Genomic DNA, 22,815 nt, shown 5'->3' with positions numbered 1-22,815 from the left:
TTAGGGAGATTTAAAAAAAAATAAAAATTAGACATTTATGGGTGGACGTAACAGATCGGAATAGGTAGGCAAGTTTCATACACAGGAGCTGCCACGTGTACTGGAAGGCCTGGTGGATTCTTGCGGCTTCTCTTATGTCCTTTTGTTGTTGAACCAGGAATGCTTATCTACTCCCCATTACTACTGGTAAACTTTGTGTGGGGGGAACGGGATACAAAAAGAACAAGGCTTCCTCCACCTGCCCATCCTTTCACCCACCACCACCACCACCACCGTAGGACTGATATTACATTGTGAACAGCAACATTTGGAAGGGAATACACTTTGTCACAGAGCAGTTCTTTCACGTGGTGTGTGTGTGTGTGTGTGTGTGTGTGTGTGTGTGTGTGTGTGTGTGTGTGTGTGTGTGTGTGTGTGTGTGTGTGTGTGTGTGTGTGTGTCCTTGTCTGTCTGTCTCGTCATGTTACTTCCTCACCGTTCACACAATATTACTTCTGTCCATAAATTTTTACCTTCCCTCTTCCCCTTCCGTCCCCACCACTTCCTCCTCCTCTTTCTCATTCTACTCCTCCTCTGCACAATATCTTTAAGCCTCCAGTCCTCCAATCTTTCCTCCACCACTTCCTTCCCTTCTCAGTCTTTCCTTTCCGCTCAAACTCACCGCCATTTAACCCTTTCACAAATCACAGCACTGAACCGACAAGAAAGAAAAAAAAAAAATAGACTTTCCAGTGCCTAGCCAGTACTACAACGTTCAGTGGTATGAAACTAAAGGAGAGGTTTCCAAGGAGGTTTAGCGGTAAGGAAAGTACCAAGGAGCAGTGAAATGTTAAGACTACAGCCTCCACCCAACGCTCACCGCCACCTTCTCTCCGTGTCACCGCATCCTCTCCTTACCCAGTATAACGTTCAGAGGTGGCTGTGGCAGTAAAGAGAGGTTTCCAGGGAGGTTTGGGATTAGGGAAAGAGACCAATAACAGTGAAAGCGGTATTTAAGACTAAAGCTTCTATCCAACGCTCACTGGCGCCTTCTCTCTCGCCAGTGTAACCTTCAGAAGTGACTGTGGAACTAAAAACGTGCGTCCACAGAGGTTAGGGTAGAGGGTAAATGCATTAGAGCAGTGAAAGGATCTTGAGACTACAGCTGATACCCGCCCCTCACCGCCACCTTCTTTCTCTCGCCAGGCGCTGAGATCAAGTACAGCATCACGGGCGGCAACGTTGGGGGCCTCTTCACCATCGACCAGCGCTCCGGCACCGTTACGCTGGCCGTCGCCCTGGACCACGAGCTCAGTCACCAGGTAGGGGCGCCACGCGGGGTGAATCAGTGCAGTTCGCCCAGAGTGGAGTTGTTGAAATCAATTTTTGTTGTGTCGTTAAATCTATCAAGCAATTAATCAGTCAGGTATAAATATTTTCGGATCAGAAACTGGACTTGTACGAAGCGGGTACCACACTACACCGCACCACCACACTGCCATACTCACAACTCGCTCTATCTCACCGCAGAACTTTACAACGACTAATTAATTACCAGTTTATCAAGTCCGTTTTCGTTGCTGCGTTAAGCGAGGAGTTTGCAGTGGTGTGTGGTGATGGTGTGTGGTGGTGGTGGTGGTGTTCGTGTGCAAGGGAGATGGTGGTGTTGTCAGTAGCCACATTTATCTCTACACGTAACATCTCAGCTTTCTTTCTTTTTGTTATCATTATTTCCCTTCCCAATGACCGTTTATCTACATGTCCCTCCCTGTTTAAACACCCCCTTTCACTGATAACTATATGCTAGTCTCATGTTGTATTATTGTCTATTCTTAGTATTATTTTCTTTTCCTCCTTTCCTTCTTTCCTTCTCTTCCCCGCCTCGTGTTTCTCTCACTATCATGTCTTCATTCTGTGTGTGTGTGTGTGTGTGTGTGTGTGTGTGTGTGTGTGTATGTGTATGTGTGTGTGTGTGTGTGTGTGTGTGTGTGTGTGTGTGTGTGTTTCTTTTCCAAAACTTGCTTTTGTGTCAGAATCTTTTTCAAACCATCTTGTCTTCTTTGCTTTCTTGCTTTATCTTTTTTTTCTCTCCAGCTTAAATGATTTTTTTTCCAGTATGTGTGTGTGTGTGTGTGTGTGTGTGTGTGTGTGTGTGTGTGTGTGTGTGTGTGTGATTTTCTATCCGTTCATGTGTCTGTATATCTATCTGTGCATGTCAGTATTTACGTACATGTGTGCATGTACGAGTACGTATATATGGTCCCTCATCTGTGTGTCTGCCTGTCTGTCTGCCATCTCTGTCTCTCGCTCTCTCTTCCGTCTCTCCTCCCTTTCCTCACCTCACCACACCTCATCGCCTCGCCAGCACCAGTTGGAGGTCACGGCGGAGGCAGGAGGAGCTGCAGCCCGCGCCCAGCTGGTGGTGCAGATCGGGGACGTCAATGACAACGCCCCTGAGTTCGTACGTCCCGCCCCGCGCATCACGGTTATTGAGGAGGATGACAGGGACTTGCCCGCCACTATTGCCAGAGTGAGTACTGGCTGACTTTCTAATAACAGACTTCATAGCCACTATTGCCAGGGTAAGTATTGGCTAACTTTCTCCTCACACTTGCTCGCTACTGTTACTAAGGTGAATTTTGAACAGACTTCAGGAAAGACACAAGAGGCAAGACTAAGTTTGTACGGACACGTCATTAAGAGCGATGGAAAAAGCGATGAGAAGGTGCTCTAGATATGATAGTACAAGGAAAAGACAGAGAGGAAGAAACAAGGTAAGGTGGAAAGATTGTGTAGCAGCGAACATGAGGGAGAAGGGTCTGGATACTGACAGGGTAGCGACACAGGCAGGTGGTGGCGGCTCATGAGAAACAGCGACCGCGTATAAAGATTGGATGATAGAGGTGACGAAGAAGACTCTCTCCACCGTCACTGGAGTAAATGCTGGCAAACTCTCTAATAGCAGACACTCCCGTCACGATCGCTACAGTACTGGCTAAATTTCTAAAGGCACACTTGCTCGCCACCATCCCCTCAGTGAATATCAGTCTATTCATATTCAGTCTATCATTGTGATAGACTCGTTCAGCATCACCGCCACAGTAAATGTAAGGGAAACTTTTCTGTATAACTAATGAGAGATAACAATACAGCATCAGTGATTAGGGAGTGGCTGAGGTTGAAGACATTTTAACGATTAATCCTTTCACAGCCAGGCAGTTTTTTCCCATAATGACTTGCAACCTTTAAGACATTTTTTACGTACTAAGGTTTTTTAATTAGTTTTGTCGTCTGAAGAAGATAAACTCATAAAACTAACTTCCTGTTCTTTTTTTTTGTGTCCATGCAAACGATTCTTTGCAGTGCCCTGAATGCTAATAAAGGCCGATCATAGATAGAACAGGACAGACATTAGATGGACAGTTAAGGAAACAGAACAGAAAACAGATGGACAGAGCAGAACAGAGCAAATCATAGATGGACAGAACAAAACAGATCACATATGAATAGAGCAGAACAGATCACAAAAGTACGTAGAGAACAGAATATAATAGTCAGACAAAGCAGAACACATACTGGATGGATAAGAAAAGGTAGCTTACGTATTGCAAGACACGGTGAGGCAGACAGGGATGTCATAGAAGCCAGGAAAGATTTAACGGACTAGTCCTACACCTGGAACAGTACATGCATAACCCAGAATACGTAGACACAGATGTGAGTCGCAAACACAACACCCCGGGCACAATGAAAGGTCCACAGTTTCTCCCCTGGGGCAGGATGGTCACAAGTCTAAAGGTCTAAAGATTCCTTAGATCGCTTAAGGGCAATGCTCAAAGCGTAAAGGTCCCTTACGATCAGCGACAAAGATCTTTTTGATAAGGGTTGCTTCGGGACCACCATCAAGCTCCCTTTCATCAACTCCATTCAACTTATGAGTCGCCATTATTTGCGTCTTTATCATTATTTCTTCTGGCCTTCAACACTAATTCCATTGTGGCAGAAGTGCTTTCAGGCATGAAACTACATGAAATATGTCAGTCTCCATAACAAGTGCATGATAAGACTGGCGGGATGGAGTTATTTGTGATAGATGAACTTAGCTGTGCTCTAAGACGGAGAGAGAGAGAGAGAGAGAGAGAGAGAGAGAGAGAGAGAGAGAGAGAGAGAGAGAGAGAATATCCAGTACGTCAGTGATGACCATTTGTTTCGTTATGTAGACTCACATGAAGAAATTGCGCAGTTGTGCCACATCCTGCGCGACTGACTCGTAAGTCCAGTGCTCCTCCAACTACACCACAAGTGTTAATTGCTCCAAGGTTCTATTCGTGGCCTTTTGCCAAGTGTTGTTGGTAATACCACGAGTGTGCACCAGTCGTGTCACCAGGAAGTACTGAGAGGGTTTAAGATGCCTTGTGCAATACTAAAACTAAGGACTCTGTATATTAGGAGGACGAACCACTCCAATGGACGAGCTGGTCGTCACGCGAAGGCAGCACCGCCAAGCAACCATAGGGATAGAGGACTCAGCCGCCGCACTGAAGAACGTGGAGAGAGAAGCGATTTGTCCACTCACGCAGCTTTATATTAACATACATGTTGTCAAGATAGGTATTCGATCATGCTCAATTTACTGTTTAAATAATTCCAAATGAAATAATGACATGTTCTTTATTTGCCTTCCTAAGGATCCTGAGAGGTGAGGTAACTTTTGCAGACTCGGAAGTTCCTCCTTACTTTGTGTGATGAGATCATAATGTATCTGAGGTTTGTGTCACTGGTAGTGTACTGGGTTATTCAGGTAGCAGGTTATGTATCAGCCTAATGGTTACATGGCATTGTGACAGCTGCCCATGGTCATCCCTTGAATCCACCTCATAAGTCTTCATGTGGTGTGAAGGTGGCTGCATTGTGGAACTACCTGCCACTGTGAGTCAGGCTCCCCTGTCATGTCATCACTAATTTCTACTCTGCACTAATATCTTAACATTACGTTTAAGTATTAATATAAACATCTTACAGATAGTAGATTTAGGCGAAGGTACGGTTTCCAGACATGATCATCACATGAATGCTGACAGTCTTATATTTTGTCCAAAGCCCCAATGCCATTACTTACGATTTATGACCCAGCCTTGTGATTAAGCCTAGCAAGCAAGCAAGCTTGGGTTTTCTTTGCGATTTAAATGTGTAAGAATTAATAATTATTAAAAAGCAAATAACCTTAATTTAAGAATGTTTTTTTTTTTTTTTTTCCTTCACACACATGACGTGTGTGAAGGAAACTCTTCTGGAGACCAACAATACGGCCGTCTTATCATGCACTCCTGCCGCATTGGAGGGCCAGAAGAAATAATGATAAAGACGCAAATAATGCCGACTTATAAGTTAAATGGAGTTTATGAATGGGAGCTTGATGGTGTTCCCGAAGCAACCTTTATCAAAAAGATTTTTGTTGCTTTGACCACCAGCTTCACGAGTACACGAGACATGGAAATTATAAACCAAAATGAAGTCATTTTTATTTAAAAAAAAAAATAAATAAATAAAGACCATGAAAAAGAAAAAAAGAATGTAATGAAGAATAATCTCACCTTTTATTTGGATGGCATTACCATCATCCCATCTAATCTTAAATGCTCCCTCCCATGTCAATGATAGCAATTATTAATACAATGTAAGCTATTTTTAATACATTCTCTTTCTCTAATGGTGGTGGTGCTGCTGCTTCTTACTCTGATGGTGGTGGTGGTGGTGCTGGTGCTTCTTTCTCTGATGGTGGTGGTTGTGGTGGTGCTGTTTCTTCCTCTGCTGATGCTGGTAGAGTTGCTTCCTTTTGTTCTTCCTATGATGGTGGTGATGCTGCTTCTTCCTATGATTGCGCCGCTTCTTCTTCCTCTGACGGTGGTGGTGCTGCTGCTTCCTCTGATGGTGGTGGTGGTGCTCCTTCCTCTGCTGTTGCTGCTGCTGGTTCTTCTTTTTCCTCTACTGCTGCTGCTGCTGCTGCTGCTGGTCCTCCTTATGATCCATGGACCACCTAACTAACCCTATCCTATCCTACCCTATCCTATCCTATCCTATGTTTGAGTCAGTTAGTTTCGTGGTGCTTGAAGTTGTCAGGGTCAGTTCGGTGATGTTTCTGCTTCTAATGCTGGTGGTTATGCTGCTTCTTTTCTTCCTCTCCTGTAGTGGTGGTGGTGGTGGTGGTCCTTCTTCTTCTTTTCTTCCTCTGTTGGTGGTGGTCCTTCTTCTTCCTTTGCTGGTGGTGGTCCTTCTTCTTCCTCTGTTGGTGGTGGTCCTTCTTCTTCCTCTGCTGGTGGTGGTCCTTCTTCTTCCTCTGTTGGTGGTGGTCCTTCTTCTTCCTCTGCTGGTGGTGGTCCTTCTTCTTCCTCTGTTGGTGGTGGTCCTTCTTCTTCCTCTGCTGGTGGTGGTCCTTCTTCTTCCTCTGCTGGTGGTGGTCCTTCTTCTTCTTCCTCTGTTGCTGGTGCTGCTGCTTCTTCCTCCTCCTTCTGACCCTGACAACTACATGGACCACCTAACTAACCATATCCTATCTTATCCTATCCTATCCTATCCTATCCTATCCTATTGTATTCTATCCTATCCTATCCTATCCTTAACCTGCTTGAGTCAGTCAGTTTGGTGGTGCTTGAAGTTGTCAGGGTCAGTTCGGTGGTGCTGCTGCTGCTTCTTCCTTCTGGTGGTGGTGCTTCTTCGCCTTCCTCTGCTGGTGGTGGTTCTTCTTCTTCTTCCTCTGCTTCTAGTGGTGGTTGTTCTCCTTCTTCTTCTTCTTCTGCTGGTGGTGCTCCTTCTTCTTGCTTCTTCTTTTTGCTGGTGGTGCTTCTTCCTCTGATGATGCTGATGGTGGTGGTGGTGGTCCTTCTTCTTCCTCTGCTTCTGCTAGTGGTGATGGTGATCCTTCTATTGCTGGTGGTGATGGTGATCCTTCTCCTTCTTCTGCTGGTAGTGGTGGTGGTGGTGGTGGTGGTGATCCATCTACTTCTTCCTCTGCTGCTGTTGGTGGTGGTGATGGTCCTTTTTCTTCTTCCTCTGCTGCTGCTGCTGGTGGTGGTCCTTCTTCTTGCTCTGCTGCTGGTGGTGGTGGTCCTTCTTCTTCCTCTGCTGCTTCTGATGGTGGTTGTGATAGTCCTTCTTCCTCTGCTGCTGCTGGTGGTGGTGATCCTTCTTCTTCCTCTGCTGCTGCTGCTGCTGCTGCTGCTTCTGCTGGTGATGGTCCTTCTTCTTCCTCTGCTGCTGCTGGTGGTGGTGATGGTCCTTCTTCTTCCTCTGCTGCTGCTGGTGGTGGTGATGGTCCTTCTTCTTCCTCTGCTGCTGCTGCTGCTGCTGCTGCTGCTGCTGGTGGTGGTGATGGTCCTTCTTCTTCCTCTGCTGCTGCTGGTGGTGGTGATGGTCCTTCTTCTTCCTCTGCTGCTGCTGGTGGTGGTGATGGTCCTACTTCTTCTTCTGCTGCTGGTGGTGGTGGTCCTTCTTCTGCTGCTGCTGGTGGTGCTGCTTCTTCTTGCTTCTTCTCTTTGCAAGTGGTGGTGCTTCTTCCTCTGATGATGGTGATGCTTCTTCTTCTTCTTCTTCTGGTGGTTGTGGTACTGGTTGTTCTTTCTCCTCCTCCTGACCCTGACAACTATATCCTATACTATCCTATTCTATCCTATCCTATCCAATCCTTAACCTGCTTGAATCAGTCAGTTTGGTGGTTCTTGAAGTTGTCAGGATCAGTTCGGTGGTGCTGCTGCTGCTGCTTCTTCCTTCTGTTTGTGGTCCTTCTCCTGCTGCTGCTGCTGCTGTTGCTGCTGCTGGTCCTTCTTCTTCCCCTGCTAGTGGTGGTGGTCTTTTCTCCTCTGCTGCTGCTGGTGGTCCTTCTTCTTCCTCTGCTGCTTCTGGTAGTGATGGTGATCCTTTTTCCTCTGCTGGTGGTGATCCTTCTGCTGCTGTTAGTGATGGTGGTCCTTCTTCTTTCTCTGGTGGTGGTGATGGTGGTGGTGGTGGTGGTCCTTCTTCTTCCTCTGCTGATGCTGGTGGTGATGGTGATGCTTCTGCTGCTGGTGGTGATGGTGATCCTTCTTCTTCTTCCTCTGCCGGTGGTGGTGGTGGTGGTGGTGGTGGTAGTGATCCATCTACTTCTTCCTCTGCTGCTGCTGCTGGTGGTGGTGGTCCTTCTTGCTCTGCTGCTGGTGGTCCTTCTTCTTCCTCTGCTGCTGCTGATGGTGGTGATAGTCCTCCTCCTTCTTCCTCTGCTGCTGCTGCTGCTGGTGCTGCTTCTTCTTCTTCCTCTGCTACTGCTGGTGGTGGTGGTGGTGGTCCTTCTTCTTCCTCTGCTGCTGCTGGTGGTGATGGTGATCCTTCTGCTACTGTTGGTGATGGTGATCCATCTACTTCTTCCTCTGCTGCTGCTTTTGGTGGTGATGTTCCTTCTTCTTCCTCTGCTGCTGCTGGTGGTGATCCATCTTCTTCTTCCTCTGCTGGTGGTGGTGGTCCTTCTTCTTGCTCTGCTGCTGCTGGTGGTGGTCCTTCTTCTTCTTCCTCTGCTGCTTCTGATGGTGGTTGTGATAGTCCTTCTTCCTCTGCTGCTGCTGCTGGTGGTGATCCTTCTTCTTCCTCTGCTGCTGCTGCTGCTGCTGCTGGTGATGGTCCATCTACTTCTTCCTCTGCTGCTGGTGGTGGTGGTGATGGTCTTTCTTCTTCTTCCTCTGCTGCTACTGGTGATCCTTCTTCCTCTGCTGCTGCTGCTACTGCTGGTGATCCTTCTTCTTCCTCTGCTGCTGCTGCTGCTGATGGTCCTTCTTCTTGCTCTGCTGCTGCTGCTGGTGGTCCTTCTTCTTCTTCCTCTGCTGCTGCTGGTGGTAGTGATGGTCCTTCTTCTTCTTCCTCTGCTGCTGCTGGTGGTGGTGATGGTCCTTCTTCTTCTTCTTCCTCTGCTGCTGCTGGTGGTGGTGGTCCTTCTTCTTCTTCCTCTGCTGCTGCTGCTGCTGGTGGTCCTTCTTCTTCTTCCTCTGCTGGTGGTAGTGGTGGTGGTGGTCCTTCTTCTTCTTCTGCTGCTGCTGCTGCTGGTGGTGGTGATGGCCCTTCTTCTTCCTCTGCTGCTGCTGGTGGTGGTGATGGTCCTTCTTCTTCTTCCTCTGCTGCTGCTGGTGGTGGTGATGGTCCTTCTTCTTTTTCCTCTGCTGCTGCTGGTGGTGGTGATGGTCCTTCTTCTTCTTCCTCTGCTGCTGCTGCTGCTGGTGGTCCTTCTTCCTCTGCTGGTGGTAGTGGTGGTGGTGGTCCTTCTTCTTCCTCTGCTGCTGCTGCTGCTGGTGGTGGTGATGGCCCTTCTTCTTCTTCCTCTGCTGCTGCTGGTGGTAATGGTGGTGGTGGTCCTTCTTCTTCCTCTGCTGCTGCTGCTGCTGGTGGTGGTGATGTCCCTTCTTCTTCTTCCTCTGCTGCTGCTGGTGGTGGTGATGGCCCTTCTTCTTCTTTCTCTGCTGCTGCTGCTGGTGGTGATGGTCCTTCTTCTTCTTCCTCTGCTGCTGCTGCTGCTGGTGGTGGTGGTGATGGTCCTTCTTCTTCTTCCTCTGCTGCTGCTGCTGCTGCTGGTGGTGGTGGTGGTCCTTCTTCTTCTTCTTCTGCTGCTGCTGGTGGTGGTCCTTCTGTTGCTGCTCGTGGTGCTACTTCTTCTTTTTGCTGGTGGTGCTTCTTCTTCCTCTGATGATGGTGATGCTTCTTCTTCTGGTGCTTCTTCCTCCTGACCCTGACAACTACATGTACCATCTAACTAACTAACCATAATATCCTATCCTAATCCTACCTGTTCTATCCTATCCTATCCTATCCTTAACCTGTCTGAGTCAGCCAGTTTGGTGGTGCTTGAAGTTGTCTAGGTCAGTTCGGTGGTGCTGTTGCTGCTTCTGGTGGTGATGCATCTTCTTCTTCCTCTGCTGCTGGTGGTCCTTCTTCCTCTGCTGCTGGTTGTAGTGTTGGTCCTTCTTCTTCTTCCTCTGCTGCTGCTCTGGTAGTGATGGTGATCCTTCTTACTCTGCTGGTGGTGGTGGTGGTAATGGTGTGGTCCTTCTTATTCATCTGCTGCTGCTGGTGGTGATGGTAATCCTTCTGCTGCTGGTGGTGGTGGTCCTTCTTCCTCTGCTGCTGCTGCTGCTGCTGGTCTTTTTCCCCTGCTGAAACTATTGAATTATTATTATCAATCTATTATTATTATTATTATTTTATTTTATTTTTATTGCCCTACCTTCCTGATGGTGGTGGTGGTGGTGGTCCTTCTTCTTCCTCTGCTGCTGGTGGTGGTGGTGGTCTCTCTTCCTCTGCTGCTGCTGGTGGTTTTCTTCCCCTGCTGAAACTATTGAATGATTATTATTAATTTATTATTATTATTATTTTATTTTATTTTTATTGCCCTACCTTCCTGATGGTGGTGGTGGTCCTTCTTCCTTTGCTGCTGGTGGTGGTGGTGGTCCTTCCTCTTCCTCTGCTGCTGCTGCTGCTGCTGCTGGTGGTGGTGGTGGTGGTGGTCCTTCTTCCTCTTCCTCTGCTGCTGCTGGTGGTCTTCTTCCCCTGCTGAAACTATTGAATTATTATTATTAATCTATTATTATTATTATTTTATTTTATTTTTATTGCCCTACCTTCCTGATGGTGGTGGTGGTGGTGGTCCTTCCTCTTCCTCTGCTGGTGGTGGTGGTGGTGGTCCTTCTTCCTCTTCCTCTGCTGCTGGTGGTGGTGGTGGTGGTCCTTCTTCCTCTTCCTCTGCTGCTGGTGGTGGTGGTGGTGGTCCTTCTTCCTCTTCCTCTGCTGCTGGTGGTGGTGGTCCTTCTTCCTTTTCCTCTGCTGCTGCTGCTGGTCTTCTTCCCCTGCTGAAACTATTGAATTATTATTATTAATCTATTATTATTATTATTTTATTTTATTTTTATTGCCCTACCTTCCTGATGGTGGTGGTGGTCCTTCTTCTTCCTCTACTGCTGCTGCTGGTGGTCCTTCTTCCTCTGCTGGTGGTGGTGGTGGTGGTAGTGGTCCTTCTTCCTCTGCTGGTGGTCCTTCTTCTTCCTCTGCTGGTGGTGGTTGTCCTTCTTCTTCCTCTGCTGGTGGTGGTGGTAGTGGTCCTTCTTCCTCTGCTGGTGGTGGTGGTCCTTCTTCTTCCTTTGCTGCTGCTGTTGGTGGTCCTTCTTCCTCTGCTGCTGGTGGTCCTTCTTCTTCTTCTTCATCTGCTGGTGCAGCTGGTCTTCTTCCTCTGCTGGTGGTGGTGCTTCCTCCTCCTTACCCTGTTCTCTACATGGACCATTACAAACTGACTCTGTCCTATCCTATCCTATGCTAACCTATCCTAGCCTATGCCTATTGTTAACCTACTTGAGTGAGTCAGTTTATTAATCTATTATTATTATTATTATTTTATTTTATTTTTATTGCCCTACCTTCCTGGTGGTGGTGGTGGTCCTTCTTTCTCTGCTGCTGGTGGTGGTGGTGGTCCTTTCTCTTCCTCTGCTGCTGCTGCTGCTGCTGCTGCTGCTGCTGGTGGTGGTGGTCCTTCTTCCTCTTCCTCTGCTGCTGCTGGTGGTCTTCTTCCCCTGCTGAAACTATTGAATTATTATTATTAATTTATTATTGTTATTATTTTATTTTATTTTTATTGCCTTACCTTCCTGATGGTGGTGGTGGTGGTGGTCCTTCCTCTTCCTCTGCTGGTGGTGGTGGTGGTGGTGGTCCTTCTTTCTCTGCTGCTGGTGGTGGTGGTGGTCCTTCCTCTTCCTCTGCTGCTGCTGCTGCTGCTGCTGCTGGTGGTGGTGGTCCTTCTTCCTCTTCCTCTGCTGCTGCTGGTGGTCTTCTTCCCCTGCTGAAACTATTGAATTATTATTATTAATTTATTATTATTATTATTTTATTTTATTTTATTTTTATTGCCCTACCTTCCTGATGGTGGTGGTGGTCCTTCTTTCTCTGCTGCTGGTGGTGGTGGTCCTTCTTCCTCTTCCTCTGCTGCTGGTGGTGGTCTTCTTCCCCTGCTGAAACTATTGAATTATTATTATTAATTTATTATTATTATTATTTTATTTTTATTGCCTTACCTTCCTGATGGTGGTGGTGGTCCTTCTTCCTCTGCTGCTGGTGGTGGTGGTGGTCCTTCTTCCTCTTCCTCTGCTGTTGCTGGTGGTCCTTCTTCCTCTTCCTCTGCTGCTGCTGCTGGTCTTCTTCCCCTGCTGAAACTATTGAATTATTACTATTAATCTATTATTATTATTATTATTTTATTTTATTTTCATTGCCCTACCTTCCTGATGGTGGTGGTGGTGGTGGTCCTTCCTCTTCCTCTGCTGGTGGTGGTCCTTCTTCCTCTTCCTCTGCTGCTGCTGGTGGTGGTGGTCCTTCTTCCTCTTCCTCTGCTGCTGCTGCTGGTCTTCCCCTGCTGAAAGTATTGAATTATTATTATTATTTTATTTTATTTTTATTGCCCTACCTTCCTGATGGTGGTGGTGGTGGTGTTCCTTCTTCTTCCTCTGCTGGTGGTGGTGGTCCTTCCTCTTCCTCTGGTGGTGGTGGTGGTCCTTCTTCCTCTGCTGCTGCTGGTGGTCCTTCTTCCTCTTCCTCTGCTGCTGCTGGTGGTCTTCTTCCCCTGCTGAAACTATTGAATTATTATTATTAATCTATTATTATTATTATTTTATTTTATTTTCATTGCCCTACCTTCCTGATGGTGGTGGTGGTCCTTCTTCTTCCTCTACTGCTGCTGCTGGTGGTCCTTCTTCTTCTTCTTCTGGTGCTGCTGGTCTTCCTCCTCCTTACCCTGTTCTCTACATGGACCATTACAAACTGACTCTGTCCTATCCTATCCTATGCTGTGCTATGCTAACCTATCCTAGCCTATTGTTAACCTACTTGAGTGAGTCAGTTTGGTGGTCCTTGTAGTTCCCAGGGAGGGAGAAGGGGTGGGGAGGGCAGCTCTCCCCTGGGCAACTCCACCACCATACTGTGTGTTTTTTAGGCACACATGGTGGTGGAGTGGATACTCTTTGAAGTTTTTTGTAAGTTCCGAGTGGGGTTCGAACCCACGCTTCCCTCACGCCAATCTTAAAGTTCATCACTCTACCCACTGGGCCACGAAGGCCCAACACTTTTTTTGCAAAGTTAGCCTATTTCCCCATATTATGTTCATGTTAATGTATATTAAAGAAGAAATGCTGTTTATTATGTGATTTTTTTTTCAACCATATCTTTTTTTTTTAATTAGTTAATTATTTTTTTAAGGTTTTTAATGGGATTTGAACGCTGGCGTCCAATATTCATTGTTCCCAAGACCGTCACTCTTTCCACTGGGCCATGGGAGCCCCGGCACAGCTAAGAGTATAGAAGATTATTTGAACACAGTATTTCCCGAACTGTGTTCATGCCGCACCAAAAGGTAAATAGGAATTACTGATGTCGATTTTAATATGAAGATTTACATTCATAACGATAATAAGATATAACTAAGTATTGTGGACCTGAGAGTATCAGTCATGGTGTGGAAACAATAGTAGGTGAGACGAAAAAAAACTTTAGAATGCTGGGGATTCCGTGTGTCTGGAGCCGCTTGTGGGAACCCTCCCCTGTGTTGCGTAATAACTAGCACACGTGCTGCACTACCACCACCACAGCACACCATTACACCTGCCCATTCTGCAGCACGAGAAGGACTCAGTCCAGAGACCCACGAGTTGCTCTGTTAGTAATTCACGTCGTCTGAACATAGAAATCAATTTAGGTCACCCAAAAAATGCTGGTGACCGTCTCTTGGCAGCCGAGTACCCTTAAAGCACTCACTTGTTCTTCACACGGGATTTACTCATCAGAAGAATGAAAGATTCCGACGAGGAGGAAGGGGGCCGGGGGAGGAGTTAAACAGGAGAGGGCAGGAGGACGAGGGAAGACCGAGGGCGTGTGTGTGCTTTATTTATTTTATTTATTTTATTTTTTTCACCCCATAAAATATTGTAAGTCACCGCCCAGCAAACAAGCCCTTACAGTTTTACCATCTTAGCAACAGTGTGTGTGTGTGTGTGTGTGTGTGTGTGTGTGTGTGTGTGTGTGGGACAATTGTCGTTAATAATAGAGATTATAATTATAAATACAGCAGCAGTCTGTGACGTCATCATTCATCTCTACGGTACTCCTCTTTCTACATCCTTTTATTGCTTCTCATTCTATCTCTTCTTCCTATATATCTCTGGAGAGAGAGAGAGAGAGAGAGAGAGAGAAACGTTAGCAAGAGTGAAATTTCTTTCAGGTTCTGTACAATTTGGATGTTATTGTAACTCTTATCAGTATCATAGTAATTACTGAGGATGACAAATATTAGAATAATAATAGTTATCATAACGAGCATTATTCTTTTCCATATTTTTAATTCATGAAGCGCACACACCCTCTGTCTCCCCAGGTCCCCATACCCTCTCCTCTTCAGTTATCGCCCCCCCCCCCCCGCGTCAATTTTTCCCCGTCGCAAGCTTTCATTCATCCTGCTCACAAGTAAATCCTGTGTGAAGAACAAAGTGAGTGCTTTAAGGGCACTCGGCTGCCAAGAGACGGTCACCAGCTATTTTGAGTGATTGTACAGCTTTTGTTGCTGAAGGGAATACGGGTTAATGTTGCACTCATTCTATCAAACTTAAACTTAAAGCATAAACCTGTTATTTCTGCAGCCAAGTAATGCACAGCGCAGCCAGTGAGTGGGCATGATAACTCAAGAAAAATCAGTTCTCAAAGAGTGCAAGTAATGGTAAACTTACGAGGGCGGGAATAATGTTTCCCTCTGGCTGCTGGAGGCGCTACCGTCACGGCGAGAGCAAATGTTTAATGTTGAGTGGACCGTCCTCGTACCGTAGTATACAAAGTCCTTGCTAAAACACACAACAGTAGTGGAAAAAAATTGCAGGGAGAGTTTATTTATATAAGGAAGTCGTGGCAGTAGATGGACAAAGCACTTCGTCACTAAATGTACCTCTTCTAATACATTTGCTTGTCATGGTAAGTTCTTTCTCTCCGCCACTAGTGATTAACAATAACAATTTATAGATTCTGGGAATGTGATCGGCTGCAGATGATTGTAGTGCCTTCGTTTGATTGGCTTAGCCCCTCGCACGTCGTCAGCTGCTGTGATAAATGTACCCCCACAACGAAACGCTCCCTTAACTTAACGAGAGGCTAGAAGGTTTCAAGAATCGATTTCACAGAGCACCTCTTCAGTGATCATAGCAGGATACAAGTGAGCTAAAGGAGAGTTTTGAGTATTCGCTCCCTGGACTGTGATTGGCAAGGGAAATGACCACAGCTCAGAATGTCGAATTCTAAACCCGACTCACTGAAGCCGTGGGCCGAACCATCTGACAACAAAGAATGGATCACCACACAACACCTGGATGGAGGGGCGAGCTAGGAAGTTTTGCTGTGGTGTCCCAAAACAGACGGGCAGGCAGGAATTAAAAGCGAAAGTTTTATGAGGCCTTCGTCCTGTAATGGAAGCACCGATACTGAGTGATGATGGTGGTGGTGGTGATGACGAGGGTGGTGAAGAGTGGGAGTCTTCAGTAACGGAAAAGTGAAGGTGACTGATAGTGACGAGTAAGTAGTGACAGTGGATGAAGGTGATTTGATGAAGTACAGGTAGTGATAGTGTGGTGGTGAAATGGTCAGTTTGTAGTGATGGCAGAGTGAAAGTGATGGCACGTGCTGACAGTGTGGTGATGGGTGGTGATGACACGTGGAGTGAAGGTGGTAGTGCTGTGTGGTGGTGGATGGTAGTGACACGTGGAGTGACAGCAGAGTGAGGATGATGATACGATGATGAACAATGACGTGTGGACAGTGAAAAAATGATGAAGATGACGATATGATGATGGTGGGTGCTAGTGACAGAAAACAAAGAATAACGCTTTGCTACACCATTTTGGTTTTATTGTTGTTTCAATGAACACGCCGTACGTAACTATATCCCTTCGCAGGGTTTACATCTCATTGTTTGGAGAATTTCTAATTGTTACACCATGTGGCGCAAATAACAAACAACTCGCAAACAAATTTTAAAAATTCATCTCTTCCTCGCTCATCCTCTCGGCCCCAGTGCTGGCTCATTCAGTATTGCGTGTGTGTTAGGATGTTGGTATGCGGGTACTGTGACTGCATTACGTCACCACAGTAACTGGTCCCGTGGCAGGTATTTTATTCGCCATTGTATTATTGACTGATATTTTTGTTGCACTGGATGTAAATTAATTGTCATATTATGTAATTAAATAAAGCTTTATGGGTGACACATTTGTATTGCACGTAATGCCACTAATTCAAATGGCCGGTATAGTTTGGAATTAGTCCGCGTGTAGTCCTCCGCGAGAGTATGAAAGGCAGCAAGGGAGCTGCCACGTCAGTTCTACCCTCATGGCGTCAGACAGGTGCACGGATTGTGATTTGAGTCTAGTGGACTGTTTCCTGTGCTGCAATGGGAATCCCAGGGATCTGTGTATCTTAATTTTGTCAGTACTAACAAATAATTCTTGTTAGTGTGGTGTGCTGGTGTGATATTACGCTAGATTAGTAGTATCCATAAGGCGAGTGCAAGGGAGGGGGGCAAAACTCCCCGGATGGTTTTAGGTAATGTTAGGTTCGGTTAGTGACCTTAAGGGCGGGGTTGGTGTCCAGTGGAGAAAAACCTTCCCTCACGGTTAGTTAGGTTAGGATAACCTAGAAATTTCCCTTTTTCAAAATATGCCTTTTCTCTTCCTTAGACTTTTTAGGAATGTCAAAAATGTCTCATTTTGGCTTTCCCAACCCAAAAACCCCGCATTTCCACCATGCCCTTATGTTTGTTGGCTATAATGAAATAGATGAAGAGGATGGGAGTATTGGTTGAAATTTAAAATTTATTCCAGCTTTTAACGGTCCTGCAAAATAAATACCCCTATGGCATCTTTTCTTCACTATTTGCAGCTCCAGGATAGAAAGAAACGAGAAGGGGAAGGAATATTAGCCCGTCATTCAAGCTACGCGGTGCTGTGTGTTTTTTTGGCGTTTCCTCACTCGGAAATATGAACCGCGGAGCCTCAAAATAAACTCTCCCCCACCAAACTCAATCAGCGTAGAGTGCTCCTCGTGACAGGGAAGGAAGGAAAGCACCCACAGAGAGAAAATCGATAAATGCATAGTGGTGAAGTGTATGTAGTACCCTTCTGCATTTACTTCCTCTGTGCTTTGCCTTGTCTCTGTGTACCTACCTCGTTTTTTTTGTTTTTTTTTTTTTTCAGCTCTTGATCAATGCATAACAACACAAAACATGGGCAGCTTTGACTAACTGGGAGTGGCTGTGATGAAGGGCTGGCTTGATTGAGCACTAGGGCGTCACGTGAGTTTCTTGCAGGTGGAGGTGGTGGACGCGGACAGCAGTGACGCAGTGGGGCTGGCCTTCCGGGTGAGTGGTGACGGCGTGGATCAGCTTGGTGACGGCGACGCCTTCTTCACCATCAACGCCAGCACCGGAGACCTCATCCAGCTCAGAGTGAGTGCGCGGTGAATGTGTATGTGAATGTGTAAGGAACACAAAGGAAGAGCAAGCAGTAGCAGCCTCCTTCATTATCATCATCATTTTAATTATTTTTCTTCATTATTTTTTCTTTTCTTCATTCTTCATTCTTCTTCTTCTTCGTCTTCTTCTTCTTCTTCTTCTTCTTCTTCTTCTTCTTCTTCTTCTTTCTCATCTTCCTCTTTCTCTTCTTCCTTTTTCTCTTCTTCTTCTTCCTCTTCTTTTTTCCTCATCATCATCATCATCATCATCTTCTTCTTTTCTTCTTCTTCTTCTTCTTCTTCTTCTTCTTCTTCTTCTTCTTCTTCTTCTTCTTCTTCTTCTTCTCTTATGCTGCTTCTGCTGCTTCTGCTTCTTCTTCTTCTTCTTCTTCTTCTTCTTCTTCTTCTTTTTCTTCTTCTTCTTCTTCTTCTTCTTCTTCTTTCGCCTTTTTCTTCTTCTTCTTCTTCTTCTTCTTCTTCTTCTTCTTCTTCTTCTTCTTCTTCTTCTTCTTCTTCTTCTTCTTCTTCTTCTTCTTCTTCTTCTTCTTCTTTCGCCTTTTCTTCTTTTTCTTCTTCTTCTTCTTCTTCTTCTTCTTCTTCTTCTTCTTTTGCCTTTTTTTCTTCTTCTTCTTCTTTCGCCTTTTCTTCTTCTTCCTCTTTCGCTTTTTCTTCTTCTTCTTCTTCTTCTTCTTCTTCTTCTTCTTCTTCTTCTTCTTCTTTTTCTTCTTCTTCTTCTTCTTCTTCTTCTTCTTCTTCTTCTTCTTCTTCTTCTTTTTCTTCTTCTTCTTCTTCTTCTTTCGCCTTTTCTTCTTCTTTCGCCTTTTCTTCATATTCTTCTCTCGCCTTTTCTTCTTCTTTCGCCTTCTCTTCTTCTTCTTCTTCTTTCGCCTTCTTCTTCTTCTTCTTCTTCTTCTTCTTCTTCTTCTTCTTCTTCTTCTTCTTCTTCTTCTTCTTCTTCTTCTTCTTCTTCTTCTTCTTCTTCTTCTTCTTCTTCTTCTTCTTCTTCTTCTTCTTCTTCTTCTTCTTCTTCTTCTTCTTCTTCTTCTTCTTCTTCTTCTTCTTCTTTCGCCTTTTCTTCTCCTTTCTCCTTTCTTCTTCTTCTTTCGCCTCTTCTTCTTTTTCTTCTTCTTCTTCTTCTTCTTCTTCTTCTTCTTCTTCTTCTTCTTCTTTTTCTTCTTCTTCTTCTTCTTCTTCTTTCTCTCATTTTCTTCATTTCTTTTCTTCTTTTTGTTCTTCCTCCTCCTTCCTTTCCATGACTGTTATTTTTTAATGCATCTAGGTCTTCTTGTTGTCGCGTTGGACGGTCCCTCTTCGTCTGAGTCTATTAACAGTAATGTTTCTCAGGGTTCTGTCCTGACATCCACTTCCTTTCCATCATTCATCAGAGATTTCAGCCGAACTCATTGTGCGATCCACTGTTGACAAGCCATAGTTGAAATTAGAGTTTCCACGAGTGTTTCCGTGTTTCTAGTGTTGGCCTAAATCGAACAAGCATTCTGCGTCATCAGTAGAAGAAACACTCATGAGTACCTGAGTACTCTCAGTCGCCTTTCTGTAGAAGGAAAATACAGTCAAGCGTCGGCAAATACTTACTTGTTAGATTTAATGATTCCACTGGTTTGAGTATGAACTTGTGTGCAAAGTAGTGTTGCAAAGCAATCCTCTTTGGGCCAGGAACGGATTAATCCATTTTACATTGATTCGTAAGGGGAAAATTGTTTTGGACATTTCTGTTCACGGACGGCCTTCAGGATTGAATTTAATTCAAAAGACGAAGTTTGACTGTATTTCAAACTAGAGAGCAAAGTTCACCACAGTAAATATATAACATAAACATATCAATGTAAGCGTCTGGAAGAAAATCCATGAAAACCTCGAACTCCAAACATTGTCTACATGTCAGACAGTGAGACTCCAGCCTTGGGCACACAGTCTGACGTAGAACACTCGCACACAGTTTACACTCACCGACTCTAAAGCACGTATACACAACAAAGATACTTCATTGGCTTCACAGTGTATTCAGCTCCTGCCGCTCTCGTCAGCCAGTTACAGCCCGTAACAAACCTCAGCACTTCCTCCCACCAGCCACACGTCAGTCCCCAGTAGTCCAAGGCACAACCAAGAAAGTTTAAGTCTTGTAAGCTTCCTTGAGCACAACCGTCGACCAACAATGGTTACAACAGCCAAAATTAAACGGGTATATTTTTTGCTTTTGGAATTGTATCTGATATTTGCTCACCTCATATTTGTCGCAGTGCAAGCAGGCAATAAACAGAGAGATAGACGAATACTACACAGACTCACAAGGCAGACAGATGGATAGAGACAAACAGATAGACAGATAGACAGATGGAGAAAGAGTAGACAGACATACAAAACAGACAGATAAACAGACTAAACCAATAGACAGTAAACAGACAAACGGAGGGATAGAAAGACAAACAGACAGACATGAATAAATAAAGGTATGCAATTTGAAATCAACAACAATAATAATAATAGCAACAATCATAATAATAATAATAATAATAATAATAATAATAATAATAATAATAATGACGCCATCACCACCACCACCACTAACAACAACAGCAGCAGCAGCAGCGAAACAATAACAGTTCGAAAAAATAAACAAATAATAAAGAAAACATGATAAACACCACCAAAAAAAGCAAAACACAGAAGGAACTTGAATGAAAAACTAAATGCAGAGAATACAAACTGTGGAGGAGGCAACACTTCTCAACTGTATCATGAACACTGTAGTGTCAATAGGTACTGTACTCTCGCTGTAAACACCATCACCGCCGCCGCCGCCGCAGCCACCACCACCACCACCACCACCACCACCACCACTAATGCAGCTCTTGGCAAAACAGCATTCAATTTTAGAACTTAGCAGGTACTCTGCTGCTTATTCTTCCTTTGTGTACGCATGTATGTATGTATGTATGAATGAATCTGCCCGTGTATTTATATATTCGTTCATGTATCCATTTATTCATTCATCTATCTATCTATCTGTCTACCTCTGTCTATCTGCCTATCTATTCATTAACTTGTCTATTAATTTATCCATCTATCTATCTTTCTATGTATCTGCCTACCTGTCTATCTATTTATCTATCTACCTATCTATCTGTCTACTTATCTACCTATCTACTTATGTCTATTTATCGCAGTACAAGCAGACGGCAAACAAAAAGAAAGGCAAAAAAATAATACACAGACAAACAAAAGAGGCAGTTAGAGACAAAACAAATGAACGGACTGCAAAACTGTAGACGGACCCACAAAACAAACAGACAAACAGACATACTAACCCAGCAGACAGTAAACATACAAATAAAGGGGTAGAAAGACAGACAGACAAACAGATGAATAAATAAAGGTATGCAAGTAAAATCCTTATCTATGCCTATCTTCCTGTCCACTACCTATTTACCTATCTGTCTACCGATTTACCTTTCTACTTACGTATCTACTATCAATCTTTATCTTCTTATTAGTCTACTCATCTATCCATGCATACTTATCTGCGTGAGTCCACTAACTGGTGTCCTCCTTCCCCGGCGTGGCGGCGCAGGCACTGGACCGGGACCCGCCGCACGGGAGGGGCGAGTGGCGGCTGCGGGTGGAGGTGCGGGACGGCCAAGGAAGCGGGGAGGAACAGGAAGCAACCCCCGTACTGCCCCATTCATTCTCCCCATCCCACCTCCACCGCCAGGCGTCTTGGGGCCACCAGGACCCCGAAAGAGATATCACTCCCACCCAAGCCTGGCCCCAGTACCTCCGAAGCGGTGACGCGGCCATAGGAGATACGGGGCACGGGAGGCCAGCTGACGGGGGAAGGAAAGAGCGCCAGGTGTGGGGGAGGGTAGGACCAGCAAAAGAGAGGCTGCAGGATGTCTTTCAGAGCAACAGGAAGTGAAGGCAAAGAGGATATTGATTCCCACGCCGCAGGGAAACAACTTGAATGAAGACATCGCGCCGTCCAGACGCCGTGACGGGGATGTATCTGCCGTCACGTCCCAGTTCCTGAGGCGGCGGGGCGGCGAAGATGCGGGCGCCATGGGGGGTGTGCAGTATCGGGACAGGCGATCCTTCCCGGCCTCGTACCCTGGAGTGACGGCGGCGGCTCGCGGCTCTCCGCCAAGCCATCCATCACCACAGACAGCAATCACAGCCGCCGCGGGCCGCCGGGAGCGTAGGAAACAAAACTGGAAAACTTGGAGCCACAACTTGCATTTACATGTGAAGGACAAATCAGAATCCACTTCGCAATTCCCTCTCGGCACCAAAAACAAGAGCGTGACAGGCTGGCACGACCCTCTCGCTCAGGCAGCGCGGAACGACCACCTGGGAACGCCCGCTCATGACTTTCAGATGAGGAACGTGAGCGCCTCCAGGAAGCTACGCCTCCCGAGATTTTTAGGCCGCGGCGCTCACGTGGAAGTGCCGCCACCAGATCAACCACAAGGAAATCCTCTCCAGGGAAGTGGACGAGGAAAGCGGCAGCTACGCGAGGGTCCGGGAGAGGCTCGCTGCGCCGTGAACACTGCGCCGCTGAGTGCAGCCGCAAACGCCACGCTGAGCGTTGCGAATGGTATTCGGCAAGACCTTTCCCCTCTCTCCTCTCATACTGACCGCCATCCCGACCCGCCTGGCGCAGGACCCACCGATCACAGGGCACCTCATGGCTCGCTTTTCGCAGGGAGCACCAAGCGAGGGTCTCTTGAGGCGAGGAAATCTAGCAGATTAAAGGTTATGGAAAAGATTCCATCGCGCCACGGAAGGGAGGACAAGGATGCTTCCCCCAGTGAACACAAAGCTTCTGAGGGACAAGGAGACGCTGTGGAAGAGAGGAACATGCCCCGCACGCTCCATCACACTAATCTGGAATCTCCCGCCACCACTAACAGAATTCCTTCGTCTGGTGGCGTCACCATTAGCAAGGTGACGCGTGAGTCAGGCCAGGAAGCTCTCACGCCCTCGCCGCTAAAGGGAAGCAGCTGTGAGGGAGTGCAGGTGCTTGGTGGTGTTGGTGGTGGTGGTGGTGGAGGTGGCGGGGGCGAGGGGAGCATAGTGCACGTGGTGGATACTGTGGTGACGGTGGTGGTGAAGGACATCAATGATAACGCCCCGGTCTTCCCCAACACCACCATGCTGGGCCACGTGCAGGAAAACGGGCCCGCGGGTGAGTACTGACCTTGCATTACTATCTGCAGGCTTGGCACGGGATGCTGATCTATATTCCAGCATTCCAGGAGCATTTTTTCTATATTCTAGCACTCCAGGATT

At 46.1% G+C, this 22,815-nt stretch overlaps 2 protein-coding genes across 2 annotated transcripts in view; one reads left to right on the top strand and one right to left on the bottom strand.

Annotated features, from left to right (window-relative positions):
• The window catches only part of LOC135098776 (putative neural-cadherin 2), a 31,233-nt gene extending 9,644 nt beyond the window's left edge, over positions 1-21,589 (top strand). The window contains exons 3-6 of the mRNA XM_064001169.1: positions 1,186-1,301; positions 2,345-2,509; positions 17,369-17,506; positions 21,101-21,589. Of these exons, the coding sequence (XP_063857239.1) occupies positions 1,186-1,301; positions 2,345-2,509; positions 17,369-17,506; positions 21,101-21,445 (764 nt within the window). The 3' untranslated portion in view covers positions 21,446-21,589. The remainder of the gene's footprint in view (positions 1-1,185; positions 1,302-2,344; positions 2,510-17,368; positions 17,507-21,100) is intronic.
• Positions 7,367-13,084, bottom strand: LOC135098772 (basic proline-rich protein-like). Its single transcript, XM_064001165.1, has 5 exons — positions 12,834-13,084; positions 10,907-11,303; positions 10,387-10,844; positions 10,217-10,324; positions 7,367-10,151 (listed from the first exon to the last, which is right to left on the bottom strand). The coding sequence occupies exon 5, from the start codon at positions 9,739-9,741 to the stop codon at positions 7,651-7,653; it is 2,091 nt and encodes a 696-aa protein (XP_063857235.1). The 5' UTR covers positions 9,742-10,151; positions 10,217-10,324; positions 10,387-10,844; positions 10,907-11,303; positions 12,834-13,084; the 3' UTR covers positions 7,367-7,650.
• Positions 21,590-22,815: the final 1,226 nt, after the last annotated feature.

The sequence above is a fragment of the Scylla paramamosain genome, unplaced genomic scaffold (genome assembly GCF_035594125.1).
Source record: "Scylla paramamosain isolate STU-SP2022 unplaced genomic scaffold, ASM3559412v1 Contig80, whole genome shotgun sequence".
NCBI classification, from domain to species: domain Eukaryota; kingdom Metazoa; phylum Arthropoda; class Malacostraca; order Decapoda; family Portunidae; genus Scylla; species Scylla paramamosain.
The sequence above is the reverse complement of the archived record's forward strand: the minus strand, read 5'-3'. Positions and strand labels throughout refer to the sequence as shown.

Coding starts and splice junctions, on each gene's coding strand:
- LOC135098772 (XM_064001165.1), bottom strand. CDS start 9,741: ATGGTACATGTAGTTGTCAGGGTCAGGAGGAAGAAGCACCAGAAGAAG.